This window comes from Semicossyphus pulcher, unplaced genomic scaffold (assembly GCF_022749685.1).
Source record: "Semicossyphus pulcher isolate SPU_LCO1_2020_fin unplaced genomic scaffold, fSemPul1.0.p SCAF_9, whole genome shotgun sequence".
Classification (NCBI taxonomy): Eukaryota; Metazoa; Chordata; class Actinopteri; order Labriformes; family Labridae; genus Semicossyphus; species Semicossyphus pulcher.
Window position 1 is genome coordinate 25,599,354 of NW_027211770.1, and position 17,820 is coordinate 25,617,173.

The 17,820-nt window shown below is 41.6% G+C and overlaps 1 protein-coding gene across 1 annotated transcript; it reads left to right on the plus strand.

The window, feature by feature from the left end:
• The first annotated feature begins 388 nt into the window (after positions 1-388).
• On the plus strand, positions 389-15,365 carry drd2l (dopamine receptor D2 like). Its single transcript, XM_069655993.1, has 7 exons — positions 389-751; positions 3,918-4,027; positions 6,729-6,865; positions 11,779-11,996; positions 12,352-12,435; positions 12,668-13,025; positions 15,169-15,365. Exons 1-7 carry the CDS (start codon positions 389-391, stop codon positions 15,363-15,365), a joined length of 1,467 nt encoding a protein of 488 aa, XP_069512094.1.
• The last annotated feature ends 2,455 nt before the right edge of the window (positions 15,366-17,820 follow it).

The window sequence follows — 17,820 nt, forward strand, 5'->3', positions numbered from 1 at the left end:
TTTGTTAAATGGTATTAAATGGACAAGAGTTAACTTTGTTAAACTTCCGTTTGTTTACAAAAACACGCTGCAGACAGCTGAACTTGTGTGAACAGAGACAGTGACGGCAGTTTCCCCTCCATGACTTTGAGTTACTTCCTTTAAGAGCACCAGAGGCCAAAAAGAACAGACAGAGAACTAATGGACAATTGATCTGTTTGTGAGATTCACTGTGTACTTCAGTGTGTGTGTGTATATGTGGTGTGGTCCTTTTTTTAATCCTTTTTATTCCTCTAAACTGTCTTGAATCGAGTGCACAGCGGACTTTAAGCTTCTCTGGCTCATTATTTCTCTCTTCTTCTCTTCATGTCGTCATTTCCAGGCCGACCATGTCCACCGGAGCGAGATCATGACTGTCCTCAACAAGTCAGACGACAGCTCCCCTCCCTCCTTCCCCCTCTCCTCCCTCCAGCACAATTTCTCCGTCTTCGTCACCCACGACCCTTCATACTCCCCCCTTTCCTTCCCCACCTCCTCCCCCTCCCCGTCTAACTGCACCAGCCCTCCCTCCTCTCCCTCCCCTCCGTATAACTTCTACGCGGTGCTGCTGGTGCTCCTGATCTTCTGCGTGGTGTTCGGGAACGTGCTGGTGTGCGTGGCGGTGTCGCGGGAGCGCGCTCTGCAGACCACCACCAACTACCTCATCGTGTCGCTGGCCGTGTCCGACCTGCTGCTGGCCACGCTGGTCATGCCCTGGGGCGTCTACCTCGAGGTGTGTGCGAACGTGTGTGTGTCTGCATTTCTCTGTGTTCATTGAGTGCGTTTCTGTTTGGCATCTTCATTTCTTTCTGTTTTGTGAGCAAAAAACACAAAAATACACCCTCAGCTCGATGTGCTGCTCATGCAAGATAGATGCAACAACATCAGATTTGAGATCAGCAGTTACAGATGACAGCTCTGCATTATGTATGCCAGCTTTACGCCTTTGATGTTTCATCTAAAAATGTATCTAACCGACAAATGCTGCAACTTTGTAAGTCATTATTCTTTATAAGTCTTTAACTGATAAATCATTAATGATATTATGCAAAGAAATCAGTGCCAATCCACACAAAAAGCCACCTATTTTAATAATTGATGGCTCATTTAAGTCATTTTTTAAGACACTCTCTGGTTACGCTTCCTCAGATGTGCAGATCTGCTACTTTTCTTCTCTGAAATCAAATTCAACTTAAGTATATTTGGGTGTAAGACTGCTGACTGATCAAAACAAGTTATTTAAAGACATCTTCTCGGGCTGTTATATGTAATATAGCTATAAAAACAGACTTTTTATTCTTTTCTGACAGATTACAAGTTGTAGCCCTAAACTGATTCATTTGTTAATGTAAGAAAATAATGAAAAAGTTGAAGGCATTGTCATCAAATTGCGTCTTTCCCTGCGATCAGTGTGTCCAGTTTAGTGTCTTATTGGACAGTGAAAAGCAGCAATTTACAACTGAGAAACTGGACCAAGCGAATGTTTGTTTTTTGAGCTTGAAAAACATTTCAAAAGTTACACAGTAATTTTCTAGTCAATCAACTAGTCGATTAATAAGTTAAAGAGGAGGTATTGTGCTGTTTCACATTTTAAGACATACATATAATGTTACAATGTCGGATGTTCAGACTTAACGTGGGTGAAGTTTCAAATCTGTAGGTAAAAGTATGTTGGAGTTTTCGACAGGCTTCTCAGCTCAGTCTGCAGGTTGCTAAGCACCAGGTTTCACACAGTTTTTTCTACACGCCGAACTTTGTGACGTCACAAAGTGCAGCCTCAGCTGGCCAATCAGATGAAAGTGGGCTTGTAGGGGCGGGGTTTCTTAAAGGGACAGAGCTGACTGAGTTGTTTCAGGCAGAGGCTGCATGAGGGCCTGCACAGAGTTTTTTTTAACTGTAAATTATGCTAAGCTACTCCACAGGTATCACAGATCATTATTAAGTTAAATCCTGCAATAATAACGATGCTTTCAGCCTGATTTGTGCTGCATGAAATCTCTCCTGTGACTGCAAACATCAGTGCTGTTTCCTGTTATTGTTGTCTTGTTATCTACATATAAGCTAATAAATCCGCCACAACTCATGATGTCACAGAGTCTAAGGGGAGGAGTTCAGATCTTTCTTTTTGTCTAAAACCCAGAAAGAATGACTTTATTATGACTTTATTATCACAGGCGATAAAGGAAAGCAGCAAATTAACTTACAAGATAAAATCAGAAGAAGTTTGGCTTCTTTGCACAAGACTGATCAGATTAATGCCTTATCTTTTATAATTGTGATAACGGAGATAAAATTGTACTGTGGGTAAATTGGGTCACTCAGAAAATCATGCAAATGGAATAAAATGTTAAAGCTGGTTAATATTAATGCTGCTCCACCGGTTCTGCAACACATTACACAGATCAAAATCCTCAGAGTGAGTGAAGCAGGAACAGTCCTTGAAAAGTAAAGAAGTTAAAACTGGAAAGAAAAAGACATTTTTATGAACATTTATGAACACTGAACACAGTACAATGACATCAAGTGTTAAAGTACGCAAAAGAAGGACAAGTGGAGGACAGCGCATGAATGTGCCTCAAGTGAGTCATTGCACGTGATGTTTGCATTCATCATGAAAGATCTGTTTAACGGCGTAAGAAATCATTTTTTCCCACCGTTTCCCCCCCAGTTCTTTGGGAGTGTTCTCAAAAATGTAGGCTATTGTTTAACAATATTGTTACGCTGGGTGTAAGTTCCTGTTTATGTCTGCTGTTGTTTTGCAGTTGGTTACTACCACCATTGTGGGTAATAATAAATTGTGTCTGATTTGTTTTTTTCTGCAAAATACGTTTAATTACCTTGTAAAAATCCTCCCAAGGCATCTCCTCATTAAAAACTCCTGAATCTGCGTAGGCCCTGCCCACTGTGCAAATTTACAACCACCCCCTCCGTTGTGAAAACAAAACACGTCTCTGCCATCGTTTAGTGGCAACTTGTTTAAACTTAGCTAGCTTGAGATGTAGTAATTAGAAGTAGTAACGTTAACGTGAGTTTGCAAATATAACGGTTACAGCTGGCTCGCACATCGCCTTGTGGTTGCCATAGGTTACACATAATGATATGCATAGCGTCACCCCGTTCCATTAACGGGATTGGCTCCATAGGTTGGTGATGTCACAAACCCTGCCAATCTGAAAACGTGTTGTTCAGCCTGTCCTTGGTACACTGCAGTTTAAAAGCAGACAGGCCCAGCCATGGAGATGACTGCTGATGTTGTCCCTGATACGTCTTGTAGCACATGAAGAACACCACATGGAGATGTTTACAAGGTTAAACACTTGATTTTCACTGGAGGGGGTCGTTAAGTGGAAGTTTGGCATTCTGGGGAGATGAAGACCCATGAGCGACAACCTCGGGCTAGCTGTTGCTGCGACAAGGAAATAAATCTGTGCTCTCTTGAGCTAGCAAAGCACAGCACGTCTTCCTCATTCTTCCTCTATAAGTCTAGCTACCCCGCAACGCGACAACATTGATAAAGAGGCCAATATTTTGGAATGTTTTTTTTGCTTGACGCCAGTGAAATCTTAAGGAGTTAGGCATCATCTTGCCTCAGTCCAGCGGGGACATGTCCGAGATAGACTATTTACTTCCTTCCAGGTGGCAGGTCCAAAAAATATGAGCATGATCAACCATTACTTCTCCACACTCCCTCCGGCAGCAGAGTTGAGGGCCACATTAGATTTCTGTTGGGGAGTGATAAAAAAGGGTATCAAGTTTTTCCAACAGAAGTCTCAACGTGTCCATTGACCTGTTACCTTTTTACATAAATCGTGACAGAGCTGCAAACACCTGTAAAAGTCCTGCTCTCCCAGCCCAGATGTTTGACAAAGGGATCTTAATGTGAGCCTGTTTTGTTGAAGGTGGTGGGAGAGTGGCGCTTCAGTCTCATCCACTGTGACATCCTGCTCACCCTGGACGTCATGATGTGCACCGCCAGCATCCTCAACCTCTGCGCCATCAGCATCGACAGGTGATGATCCCTTTAACTCTGTATTTGTCTTTTCTTCATTCTTCTTTTCATTGGATTCCTTTTTTTCATTCCCTCGTTGCTCTCTCCACTTTTCCCTTTCAGCAAGAGAAAAAGTCAGTCGATTATAAATACTTTTGATGTGATTTTAATCCAAAATAACAAATCTGACAGTGAATCAATACATCCCGTCTTTACTTTCTGCATTTCATCTTAAATTGATCTTGATTGATGCAGTTAAACAAAGACCTGGCAACACTTTCCAGCATTAAAAAGCTTGCACACGTCCACTGAAAACTTAAAAGATTCATCCATCATCCGGCCGTTAAAGCAGCACGATTTGAGCCCCAGTCATCAGTTATGTTTCAGCAGGCCTCCTCTGCGTCTTTCACACTCTCCTTTGCTGTCATTAATGCTTCTTCTCTGTGGATGAAGGTGACCATGATTTGGCGTTTTTACCTGTCGCTCTCCTCATGGCTCCAGAGGGAGGTGAGGAGACACCCGGCGGGCAGGTCGTCTGCAGCTGCGACCTAATAACTCCGACAAAGTGACACTTTGAGGCCGCAGCGGTTCAGACTTGTTTAATTTGGCGCGATAACTATTGAGGATAAAGTCTTATTGCTTTGTCGGAGCTGCAGACGATGATAAATTCCAGCAGTTGGGAAGCTGTGTTGGCCTCGTGCCCAGGAGGTTTAAAATAAAGTGGTGACTGCAAGGTTAAAGTGCTGCCATCTTTAATTTGGGGTGTTTAATCCTCATCACAAGAACAGGGTAAAGTCTTAGGACTTTTCAAATACTGTCCCACAATTTTAAATGATGGTCACATTAGCATAAATCCAAATAAAGTAATTGTAATTAATGTGTGTTTTAAGACCCTTTTAATGACTTGATCCCCAAATTAACCCTGCACAAAATCGACCAACCTTTGCCAAACGTTAACTCCTCTCCAGCAAAGAGAGTAGGACCGTCCTAAAACACCCATTTCTAATTTTATAGGCCATGACTTCTTAAAGGGCCAGTTCCCCGATTTTCAACCTCAGTCCTATCGTGCTATTATGGGGAGCTAATGCCATTATGGTAGGAACAAAAATGCTTTTTCACTCTGTGCATTTGGAGGGCGCTGTCCACTTCTTTGGAAAACCTCCGCCAGACTACATAAAGCTCAACATCTAGCGGAGGCCAGGGAGCTTACTAAACTACACTTCCTCAATCTGGGACGCCCTCCTCCAATGTGTGCAGTGTTTAGTTGAAAAAACCACACACTGTAAAATGTGATCATCTGTTTTCCCTCCCAGACATTCCACATTTATAACTGATTCATGTCTCGTTCAAAATCATCAGCTTTGAAATGTAGACTGCAGACCTGAAGATTTTTTGTATTTCAGATTCTGTCCCGCTCTGAGCCGTTGCCTGCAGCGAAAAATAGTAATATTTCACTCCAGCGTCTCTCGCTGGGCTGTTCCTTTCAAAGTGAGGGGCGCAATGCATGCTGGGTGTTGTAGGAATGTAGAATGGGTGAAACCACGAGCTGTTTGTACAACTTTCTCCACAGCTATGGCACCAATTTCAAATATTATTGCTTCTATTGATTAGAGAGAACACCAGCTTTGACTGACAGTGGATTTTTCCAGGGGCGAACTGCTCCTTTAAGTTAGACATTTTGAAGGTCTGTCTGAATATTTAATGACAGCTATTATATCCAACATCTTGTTTTTTTGGTACCAGGCAAAGGGGTGTATATGAAGTATAAAGCCTCTGTCATAGTTAACAGGTTATTTTGGTTGCGACTTGTCAGTCACAGGAAGCCACACCCTAAAGCAGACCCTGCTTTGTCGTCGATTTTACTTGGACCATAATTTACTAATTAAACGTAACGCTGTATTGAAGCAGACTTCAGGCCATAAACTCATCAGTAAAATGTTTGCTGAGGTCAGAGGTCAATGCTGAAGTCGACTCATTTGTCACTCTAAACAACATTTGCAGCCAGTGGAGTCGCCCCCTGCTGGCCATTAGAAAGAATGCGGCTTTAAGGCATTTCAGCTGTGGCTTCACTTTTTAAAGTTCTGGATCAGACTTGATTTCAGATGCACAACCAGTTTCTTCATTTCTCATTGGGTGTGTTCACAATGTGGCTGTGGCTCTCTGGAGCATGTTCAGTCGACCAATCATCAGCCAGACAGAACCACGAATTGGCTGTCAATGTGCGTACCTAATGAGCCGAGTGATCCCTGTTCCTGTTCCTTTGTTTGTCATAGATCATTTAGCTTTACTCTTGTTCATGACAATATATCTGCAAAAAAAAAGACATCTTTCCAGGATTTACACACTTTAAAATGTTCGCACTTTCACACCTCATCCAACCCTCAGGATTCATAACACTGAGAGTTTCACCTGTTGTGTCTGTCACCCTCTGCCATGCAGTCAGATATTAAAGAAGCACACAACTGACGGTGTTTGCAGTGTGTTTTGTGTCCTTTCAGCTGTGAAACAGGCAGTGACAGCTTCTGTCTGTTTGAGCGGAAACTGTCATCCTTCGTCTCTGCTCTGTAGTTTACTTTAAAATATGTGCAAACATGACAACGGGATAATGAAGTCTGAGGATGCATTAACATGTGTTTACTCTGCATTTGCATTCGTGTTCAAACACAGGGAGTGAGCGCGTGAGAGGCATGCTAATGATTGCTCTGTGTGCTTCTTGTTGCAGGTACACCGCAGTGGCCATGCCGATGCTCTACAACACCAGATACAGCTCCAGGAGGAGGGTGGCGGTGATGATCGCTGTGGTGTGGTTCCTCTCTTTCGCCATCTCCTGCCCTCTACTGTTTGGACTCAACAACACCGGTAACAGCTACAGCGGACCCTTTCTCTTGACTTACTTCCCTCTTACTCGCTAAGGTGTTGTAAGCTCTGGTGCTGGGTCACTTTATAGGGTGGCTTAACTGAAAATCATTCATATGTCTTCATGAAAGAGGAGGGGCAGGAAATTTGGTGAAGTAGTAACTAGGTTCTTGCACGTCTTGCAGTTGCCAAACTGGTTAAAGACCTGCAACTGGTCACCGTTTATTGTTCGTATAAATTCAATCAATCAATATTTATATAGAGCCAAATCATAACCAAAGTTATCTGTAGACACTCTACAAAAAGAGCAGGTCCAGCCCGTACTCGTATTTATGTTATTAAGAGAGAGACCCAACATGGATCCACCATGAGCAGTGCATAGCAACATTTGGAAACAGCTGCAGAAAAAACTCCTTTTAACAGGCCGAAACCTCGAGCAGAACCAGATAGGATAGATGCAGGATAGAGACAGGCAAAGAGAGAAAAAACAACAACAACAACAACAAAATAAGAACTTTATATAGAAATACTGTACATACTGAAATTAGCTAACTTTGTCAATGCTGGTCTTTCTTGGAGCCAGCAGCTAGAGAAATGTTTCCCACCAGTGGTTTTTGCCCCCAGAGAAGAAGGTTCTCTTGATTTTTGCAGACTTTTCCCAAGTTTTGACTTTTTCCCTTTATAATACTTCAATACTTTTCTCTCTGCCGACCTTTTAAAAATCCTTAAAATAAAAAATCAGGAAAGAAAATCAATCTTGGTTTAACTGCAACAGCTCACTTGCTCATATCTACACTCAGCCTGTATCATGTAGCATGTAAATGGACTACACTTATATTGCGCTTTTCTAGTCTTGTGACCACTCAAAGCACTTTTACACTACATGGCACATTCACCCATTCACACACACATTCATACACTGTGGGCACAGGCTGCTATGTAAAGTGCCAACTGTCAGTCAGTACTAATAACACTCACACCGATGGCTATGGGGGAGCAATTTGGGGTTCAGTGTCTTGGGGAGATGGGGATAAATCCACCAACCATCCGACTGAGAGGCGACAGACTCTGAGCACTGAGCCACGGCCGCTGCTTGTAACTGTTATTTAATGTTATTTTGTTTTTTATACGCCCCTTCAAATACTCAGAGAAGAGTCCAGTTTAACTCTAACAAGGCGAGGTCAAAACCTTGTATGTGGCTGACCGCATCAGGTCAATGTGCGATTTTGTGGGCAATGTGTTCCTCATGAGGCCGATGACGACGTGTTTGAAGCAGGTACGCGCTGCGGACATAGATGAGGACAGTGGACAAGCAGCGGAGGAGCAGCCCCCCCACTCCCCGAACAAAGTATCTAGAGCCGTATAGACAGAGAGTCGCATCAGTGGAGGTCCAATATGCTCCATGAGCCGCCATTGCGATGTCGCAACTCTCTCTCTCTACAGCTGTGAAAGTACAGTCACTCACTCAGTCAGTTACTCAGTCAGTCACATACAGACCCATGTGCAGGGCTGACCCCGGCGGTCAGCCAAAGAGATCTTTTCAGCCTTTATATTTTTTTACTTAACGACTTTAGATACGGGGCTGCAAGGTGGTGCAGTGATTAGCGCTGTCGCCTCACAGCTAGAAGGTCACCGGTTGGTGGGCCTTTCTGTGGATCTTTCTGTGCGGAGTTTGCATGTTCTCCTCGTGCATGCGTGGGTTCCCTCCGGGGTCTCCGGCTCCCTCCCACAGTCCAAACACATGCTCGTAAGGTTAATTGGCAACTCTAAATTGCCCATAGGTGTGGGTGTGAGTGCGAAAGGTTGTCTGTCTCTATGTGTCGGCCCAGTGATTTACTGGCGACCAGTCCAGGGTGTACCCTGCCCTTTGCCCAATGACAGCTGTGATAGGCTCCAGCCCCCCGCAACCCTGAACAGGATAAACGGTATAGATAATGGATGGATCGATGGACTTTGGATACTTCAGAGTTTTGGCATCCTCCATTTCACTCTGATTGTAGAGCCTTGTTGCAGGTTCGTGAATTGCAGAAGCCACTGAATGAAAAGTTTCTTTGGCTCCAGCATCTTATTTAATGTTCCTGCTGCTGGGTCATAAATCTTTGCCTGTTTTAAACAGATGCAGGTTAAGACACAAAATTCTTTAAATTTATTCTTTTTTGAAAACTTTTCTAGTTTCCTTCACAGCTGTTATTGTTTTTGTTCTTGATTTTACATATCCGGTCGTTAAACTTCATCTTCTCTGAGGTGTAATTAAAAGAGGATATACTCGACTTGCTAATAGAGCGGGACACAGGCATTCTTATGCACACGCAGCCGCTGCAATCTCCTGCTCCATCTGTCCCGAATTGTAATTGTCAAGATGAGATCCTAAACAAATCCCCGACATCTGCTCCGCCGACAAACCTTAGCATTCTGCAAACCAGCACACGTCATACTCAAATATCCATTTGCGCACACAGACAGACAGTTCAGTAACATTTCCATATGTTGTTCTCATGGAGGGAACGACAGGTGACGTCTGCACAGCCAACAAGTGGGCACACATAATCCTCCATTCGGCTGTTGTCTCACAAAAGGAGCAGGAGTGAAGATGCTCGGCGGCCAGCCTCTGACTTAATGAAGGCTGCTGTGAGGAGGGACTTAAGCTCTGAATGTGCTCAGATTGGACTGAAAGGAAACCACTTGAGGAGAAGAAGGGAACAAAAAGTAATGTGAGGGTTGACATTCAGCAGTCGTGTCCAAACAAAGCAACATGCTGATGATGTGAGATCAAACTGAGAAGAGTAACAGGTTGCTCATAAATTACAAGATAATGATGAAAATGTACTTGTAATGTAGATTTCCACTCTGTCCCTGAGAGTGTTTTTCTGAGGTGATCAACATGTTCTGGCATGCAAATGTTGTTAGCTAAACTCGCAAACTTTGTGTAATTGTACGTCCCCCTTTCCATTTTTTCATGCAATGAAAGGAGCTCTCATCCTGTCGCCTTCAAAGTTCACGCAGTTTAAAACACAATCTTTCCCCAAGGTCTGCTTTTAATGCCGCTTGAACAAAAAGGGCTCCGAAAAAATTGGAAGTCTGACAGTGATTTACTTTAGAGCAGGGGTTTGCAAAGTGTGGCAAAGTGAGCCTCCCCTGAAAGAACATGACAGCTGCTGCGCTCCTCCACAATTCATCAACTGAACTGAAGACAGGCTCAAAAATTACACAAGTAGAATCAAACACTGGCTGCGACTTCGGCAAATAGATGAGTCTCATGAGTCTCAGTTAGCCGAAGGTAGTATCAATTCCTGGCAACTAAATGGGGGGGGAAGTGTCGCCAAAATGTGTGAAGTCTGCCGGAAACAGTCGAAGAAGATAACTTTGCAACCGTCTTGTAGACTAATTTCTTCATTGTGCATAAATCCTGTATTTATATAGGATGTAGAAGTTAAGTCACACCCTGGTTGTTGAGGAAATGTTCATATTCATTGCTCTTTCAAATTACTCTTGCCTGCTCATCGAGCCGATCAATAACTTTAAAAGGAAACTGAAATCGAAGGTGGCCAAAATGAAGCGATCACATCGTTTAACGTGGATTCGTTGGTTGTCGGCACGTTTAGTCTGGACATCCAACATTGTAACATTATATATATGTCTTAACACTTGTGCCCTTCTCGGGCATTTTCGTACATTTCAACTTTTTTTTTTTGATTTGGCGATCATTTTGGCTGTGTTACAGCTTTCGGCATGAATTTTTGCAGGAACTCTTCTTTTAAGTAATATTTTTGAAATCCAATGTCTTTTAATCTTACATGTCTTTTATACTCTCGTGATGCATTTTGCACCCTCTGGACACCTTCTTTGCAAAAATGTACATGCACAAAAAAACTGCTATAAAATCATCATAAATCAATATTTTTTTTTCATAAATCCCTTCAAAATGAAATGCTGACATTACAGAATGCACGGTTTTATACTGTAATGACAGTGAGATTAAAAAATTTGGTTTTATTGGAAGTCAATGAGGCATTTTTGTCACAAAGGTGTCCAGAGGGAGTATCTGATACTACATAAAAAATACTAATGCAATCAAATCAATTTTGTTGCTAATCTTTGACATATCCAAGACTTTAATCACCACCAAAGAAAATAATTCACTTTTTGTGTTTTTTTGTAATAAATAATTAAATAATTCAAATAATTAAACTGGCATTTAAAGGGTTAAAATCCCGAAAATGATTGAGTGTTTGGTAGTTTTGAGCAAGTTTGAAGTTGTTTAAGTGCTTTATGAAAAAAAAATCAGAAACAAATATTGATGTATGATGATTTTATAGCAGTTTTTTGTGCGTGTACATTTTTACCACGAAGGTGTCCAGAGGGAAGTAAATTTGAGGAGGAAACAAGGGTTAAAATGTGAAACAGCATGATACCCAAATCAACCTCATTAGCATCTCTACAGCTCTCAATATACATAGCTGCTGTTGGGCAGAAACCTCGTATCTCCAAAACCACTGCCTTTCCGGAAATGGAAAAAAACCTGTGTGTTTGTAAATACGTAAACACTGCATTGTCACATTTGGTATCGTGCCCGTCTATGACGTCAGTTTACCTTGTAAAAACATGAAGTGAAGGTTTTTAAGAGGAGTTAGCTGCTGGACTTTTTCTTGGCTGGGAGTTGTAACAGGCAGATTTCTTTGAACAGAACCAGTTTAGCCCTTTTTTCTCAGCTTCCAGCCTTAATGCTAAGCTAAGCTAACCATCTTTTGGCTCCATTTGTAACGTACAAACATGAGAGTAATAATTATCTCCTCATCTAGCTCTCAACCACAGAGGGAATGAGCATACTTCCAAAACAATTCCTTCAAAATACGTTTGATTCAAACTCGACATAAATCCCTGTTCTTTGTACCATCCTCTCCTTTTCGCTGCATTAGCCAGCCGGGAAGGCACCACATGCAGCTTTGCCGATCCGGCCTTCGTGGTGTACTCATCCGTGGCCTCCTTCTACGTTCCCTTCATCGTTACTCTGCTGGTGTACGCGCAGATCTGCGTGGTGCTGCGCAAGCGAGGCAGACGCACCGCCCCGCCGCGCAGACAGGGCCTGCACACGCAGAGCGCGGCTGAGGCGGGCGAGGGTCATCGACACAGGAAGGTAAAGTAACAAGTTTGGAGGTCAAATGAAATTGATTCTTAATCCACTGTTTTTGCTGAGCTTTGCAGTTTGATAGATGTAGGCCCACTGGTCTGCATTAACATTGATTGTACCATCAAAAAGGGAAGTCCACAACTTCTATGTGCTGTTCAAAAGTTTCCAAATAAGACCGTCATATATTCTGTTTCAGCTTGTTCCAGCTCTTCATTAAAGTTACATGATGTTTACGCTGAGTGAGAGATTCAAATTCAATTATTCTTTCATGTTATTTTGTTGATATCAGCAACAACTTCAAAGATCCAGAAGTACTGGAATATATTTTCTGCTCTTAATCAGCTGTGTCTTTCCCTTTCAGAATAAATGTACACAACCAGAGGATGTGAAGTTGTGCACCCTCATCCTGAGACCTGCCACTGCCGGCCCACAGCGCAAGAAAGTGGTGAGTTATTGGACTCAGTGTGTGGATACAGCTCAAATGGCCTTTTTCTCTTCACTGTCACTTCCCTGTCTCTCTGATACCTTTATGGTGATGCTCCGCTCACTTCTTGTTATATATTACCTTCTGTCATCCATAAATGCATCGCCTTCATTTCACCTTCATAACCAAGTGTCAACGCCTGTGTTTGTCCCACAATACTTACCGTCCTTCTTCCTCCTTCTCTCTGTGCTAGACGCTGGTAAAGGAGGCTGTGGTTCATCCCCTCGAAGTGGAGCCGGGTCAGTTCCTGCCGCAGACCGAGCAGAGCCTGGCTCCACCTCCTCCTGTTCCCCAGACCTCCTCCCACCCGGGACGGGCCAGGATCTCTTTGGCCATCTCAGTCGGACCTGCCCCGGTTCTCCCCTCAACAGTCACACGGTCGGCCCTCATGCCTCGACCTCCCACCCTGGAGGACGGCATGAGGGGTCGGGAGGGATGGAGGGAGCGCAGCGGGGGCAGAGAGAGATGGGGGATGACCAAGGACAGGGTGAGAGGGAGGCTGTCGCAGCAGAAGGAGAGGAAGGCGACGCAGATGCTCGCCATTGTTCTGGGTGAGCGGGGAGATATGCAGACTAAGTGATGAGCTGGTCATCTTTGACCATGTACACATACTCAGAACACTTTGAGCACTTTTTATCAAAGTGTTTATATCAAACAAATTAGTCTGCATGAATGTGACGGCAGTGCTCATTAAATCTTGTTTATGTAAACTGCAGTTTTCCGTTCTGACCTTTGACTGGATATGCACAGAACATGTAGGTGAAAATCTGTCAAATGAAAACTTTTCTGTGTTAATGAGTAAGTACTGAATAAATTGAGTCTAACCTCGATGGAAGGCTTTGAAAGCGCATGTGGAGACAACTGGACAAAGAATCTGGACATATCATCTGTTCTGTGATTTATGGGACACAGCTGCTGTGACGCTGACATTTATATTGATGAAGCCCTCTATCCATTTCAGTTTCATGATTCTGCTTGACTTACAAAACAGGGGATTAAATAATATCTCAGCACTATTTCATGACACATACTGGTAGAGCTAAAACAGCTGAATGTTTCAATCATTTATTAGCCTACTTAGCATTAATACATTACTTTTAGCTAGTTATTTCAACCGTTATCCATTACTTTTAGCATACTATTTCTACCCATTACCCAGGTCTTTAACTTATTAATTCAACCCTTGTTTATTACCTTAAGTTAACTATATTAACCTCTTATTTTAACTAGGTATTTCAACTGTTTTTTCTAGTTATTTATTTCAACAATTTATCTATAAGCCTACTTTTAGCTTACCATTTGCCCCGTTAATTCATTACATTGATTTAGCATACTATTTCTACCGTTTGATCATTACCTTTAGTTACAATGTTACAATGTTATAATTTCATTTAGCAGACACTTTTATCCAAACTACGTCTGTGTACATCTGCGAGTTAATACAACACAAGCAACGATCAAGACAGGAGGGAACGAAGTCAGTGAGTGCCAAAAAAACCAGCTTCAAGTACGATCAGACACTGGTGCCAACAGGCAGTGTATAATTAATTTTTCAACCAGTACTTTTAGCTAATTATTTCAACAATTTATCCATTACTTTAAGCTTAGGCTACTATGTCAAACATTTTGTCTGTTAATTTTAGCTAATAGATTCAACATATAACTCTTACTTTATGCTTGCTATTTCAGCCTTATATCTGAAAAGGCTGCCTTTAGCTCAGTATTTCAACCATTGATTCACTATTTCAACCATTTTATCTATTGCTTTTGGTTAACAAATTTATATCTAGTACTTTAAGCTAACTATTTCAACCATTAAACTAACAGGCGACTTCAAGCTAACTATTTCAACCATTAAACTAACAGGCTACTTCAAGCTAACTATTTCAACCATTAAACTAACAGGCTACTTCAAGCTAACTATTTCAACCATTCAACTAACAGGCTACTTTAAGCTAACTATTTCAACCATTAAACTAACAGGCTACTTCAAGCTAACTATTTCAACCATTCAACTAACAGGCTACTTTAAGCTAACTATTTCAACCATTAAACTAACAGGCTACTTCAAGCTAACTATTTCAACCATTCAACTAACAGGCTACTTTAAGCTAACTATTTCAACCCTATAACTTACAGGCTACTTTAAGCTAACTATTTCAACCATTAAACTTACAGGCTACTGTAAGCTAAACATTTCAACCCTTTAACTTACAGGCTACTTTAAGCAAACTATTTCAACCATTAAACTAACAGGCTACTTTTAGCTAATTATTTCAACCATCTATTCATCACTTTTGGCTAACTTTTTCAACTATTTTACCTCTAACCTTTCCCTAATTAATTTCAGTGTTTATCTTATACTACTTCACTATTTCAATCATGTACTTGTTTCTTTTAGCCAGTTATTTGTACTGTCTTTACAATTTTGAGCTAACAGCTTTTAGCAACCTGTTTAGACCTCAGTGCACACGTTAACTGTTTTTTCTTATATAATAGCAAAATATAGTGTTCAGGTGTAGCAGGTAAGCGGTTACTTAAAATATGGAAACATTCTTTTAATGAAATCATGAAACTAAAACTTTCTTAAAATGTGTTTAGCTTCTCCACAATCTTTGTGAGTACCCTCTGGCAACTGAAGTTCCTCTTGTTGGGAATGACTGCACTAATCCTCTCCCTGTCCTTGTTCCCAAGGTGTGTTCATCATCTGCTGGCTGCCTTTCTTCCTGACCCACGTGCTGAAGGCCCACTGCAGGAGCTGCTGTATCTCGCCCTCACTGTACAGCGCCGTCACCTGGCTGGGATACCTCAACAGCGCCGTCAACCCTGTCATCTACACCACTTTCAACATCGAGTTTCGCAAAGCCTTCATCAAGATCCTGCACTGCTGAGAGCTGGAGACATGAGAAGTGTCAACTGTCGACAAATAAGAAAGGCCTGATATTTGAGATCAGAGAGTAAAGGTGAAGGTGGGGTCGGCTTTGATACACAGGAAGGGGATGAGACAGTAGATTGGACGGCTGATTGAGATAAATGACAAAACATTTAAGAGGAGAGAAATGTAACGAGCAGCTCAGGCAAGACTGAAGGACACAGATACATGGCAACCAGATGGAATAAAAACTACTTGAGGACCATTAAAAGAGTGTTTGACAAGTAAAAGACAGCTACAGGAAACCCAAACAAGCTGGAGATGTTTATGGAAAAAGAGACACACTGTGTTGTTTAAATACAGTCTGAAAAGAGAATATTTAAGGACTGACTAAAAGACTCCACACACTTTGGACTCACTGAAACGTGACTGTTTTTCCAATGCTTGATTTGTGTCAGACTTTCCTTGTATTTCCTTATCATCTTGACAAACAGCATCTTGTTATCTGTTCGAATGTGCTTGTCTCCCTCTGAGGACTGGAACAAGTCAAGGCGAAGAAAAGCTAACAAGAAACTGATGTTTGAGACAAGCACAAGTTGTTTTTTTTTAACTTTCATTTGCAGGGCTTGATCATATTTTGAAACCAACTGAAGTTACATCAAGGTAGAATTATTGATTTTGTGAGTCCACATACAAAATCAGCAGACAGTGAAGAGAGGTTTTATCTGGTCTAACGTGTACTTTTGTTTTGCTTTAAATAAGTGTGCATACACTTGACTGGTGATGTACTGACTATTGATAACTGATAGTAATCAATTAAATCCCCCCGACCACAAAGATGCTCAGTGTACATTGTATTCAAATAAAATCAGTAGAATAGCATAAATAAACTTTTCTGCAAACTACAAATGAAAGTGCAATGTATGAATTAAATCTGACCCTGTTTACATACATACAAATAATTGCACAGAGGTCATAAAGGGCACTAAGAGCCCCTGTGAATAAAGCTATGCATGTTTTGATATTGATTGATATTCAGAGAGGACTCCATGTGCACACTGAGGATTTTGGATAAGCCCTGTTTAATTTAAAAAGCCTTCCCATCAGTATGGTTCAAAATCTCACCGTGGGCTTTTTCCCTGTTTTTTAATACCAAGATTAGAGGGTGGTGAGTCTCTCCAGAAAGAGTTAGGCAAATAGGGTTTTATATTTAAAAGATTATGTGGCATGTCTTAAAAAATATTTGACTACTTTTTGACTACCACTGAACATCTGTAGAAAGTTGGTTTAATTGCTTTGACTGTCTTACAATTATGTTTGTACTGTCATATCAGCAAATACTGTTTCAATAACAGTCAATAATCAAGCACCTTCTTTTAAAGGATAGTTTTTGATTTGATGAAATACTCTTTATTTGCTTTCTTGGCGAAATTTAAATGATCTGTACAAACATAGCAGTCAGGACCATATACAGTCATTGGTCAGGACCTGGTCGGTTAGCTTAGCTTTGCATATACTTGTAACAGGTAAAAACAGCTAACTAGCTTGGCCAGGCTAGCAAGCTGTGTTCCCTGTTTGCTTAAAGTTAAATGATCTTCACAGAAAATATTAAACTGGAGCCAGGAGATTGTTAGCTTAGCTTTGCACTTGAAACAGGGGAAGTGGCTAATTAGCTTGGCCATGCTAGCAAGCTGTGCTCCCTGTTTGCAGAGAGTTAAATGATCTTTACAAAAAATATAAAACGTGAGCCAGGAGATGGTTCGCTTAGATTAGCATCAAGACTTGAAAAAGGCGAAACAACTAGCTAGCCTGGCTCTCTATAAAGGAAATATCCACCAACCAGCACCTCAGAATCACAACCACGTTACACATCGTAGTCTGGATATAAGTATAAGTGATGCTATTAGACTGTTTCTTTGAATATTTGCCGGAACCGAGCTAGTTTCCCCTTCACGCTAGTCTTTATGCTAAACTCAGCTAACATACTTCTGGCTCAAGCTTTTCATCTAATGAACAGATATGATAGGGGTTTCAACTTCTCATCCAATCTTTGCAGTGATATATTATAACAGAATAATTATATTTAACTGAGCTTTAAAAAACAGAGCTAAAGATAACAGTTTAGCGGAAAACCTGTAACATGTACTATTGCATTTCCTCATGTTGCTTAGCTTTAGCGTACAGCCAAACGTTATAGTAGCTTTAGTTTCAAGCACACAACTGTCAGAAAGTTTGACTGTCAAATGATACAGGTTTGCTTTGCTTTCTGTGACTGGCAGCTTCCTGACTGTAACTTTGTTGTCCTGTCAGTAAACTCCTACTGCACAAGATAAAACAAATCCTTTTAAATGCAGCAGCACCTGCAGGGCGTCTGAGGAGAAGCTGAACTGGAGGTCCTTCTCTCCTCCCCTGATTGATACCACAGAGACGCTGAGCTGGCAGAGATGTATGTATCTAAGGAGTTCAGACGAGCG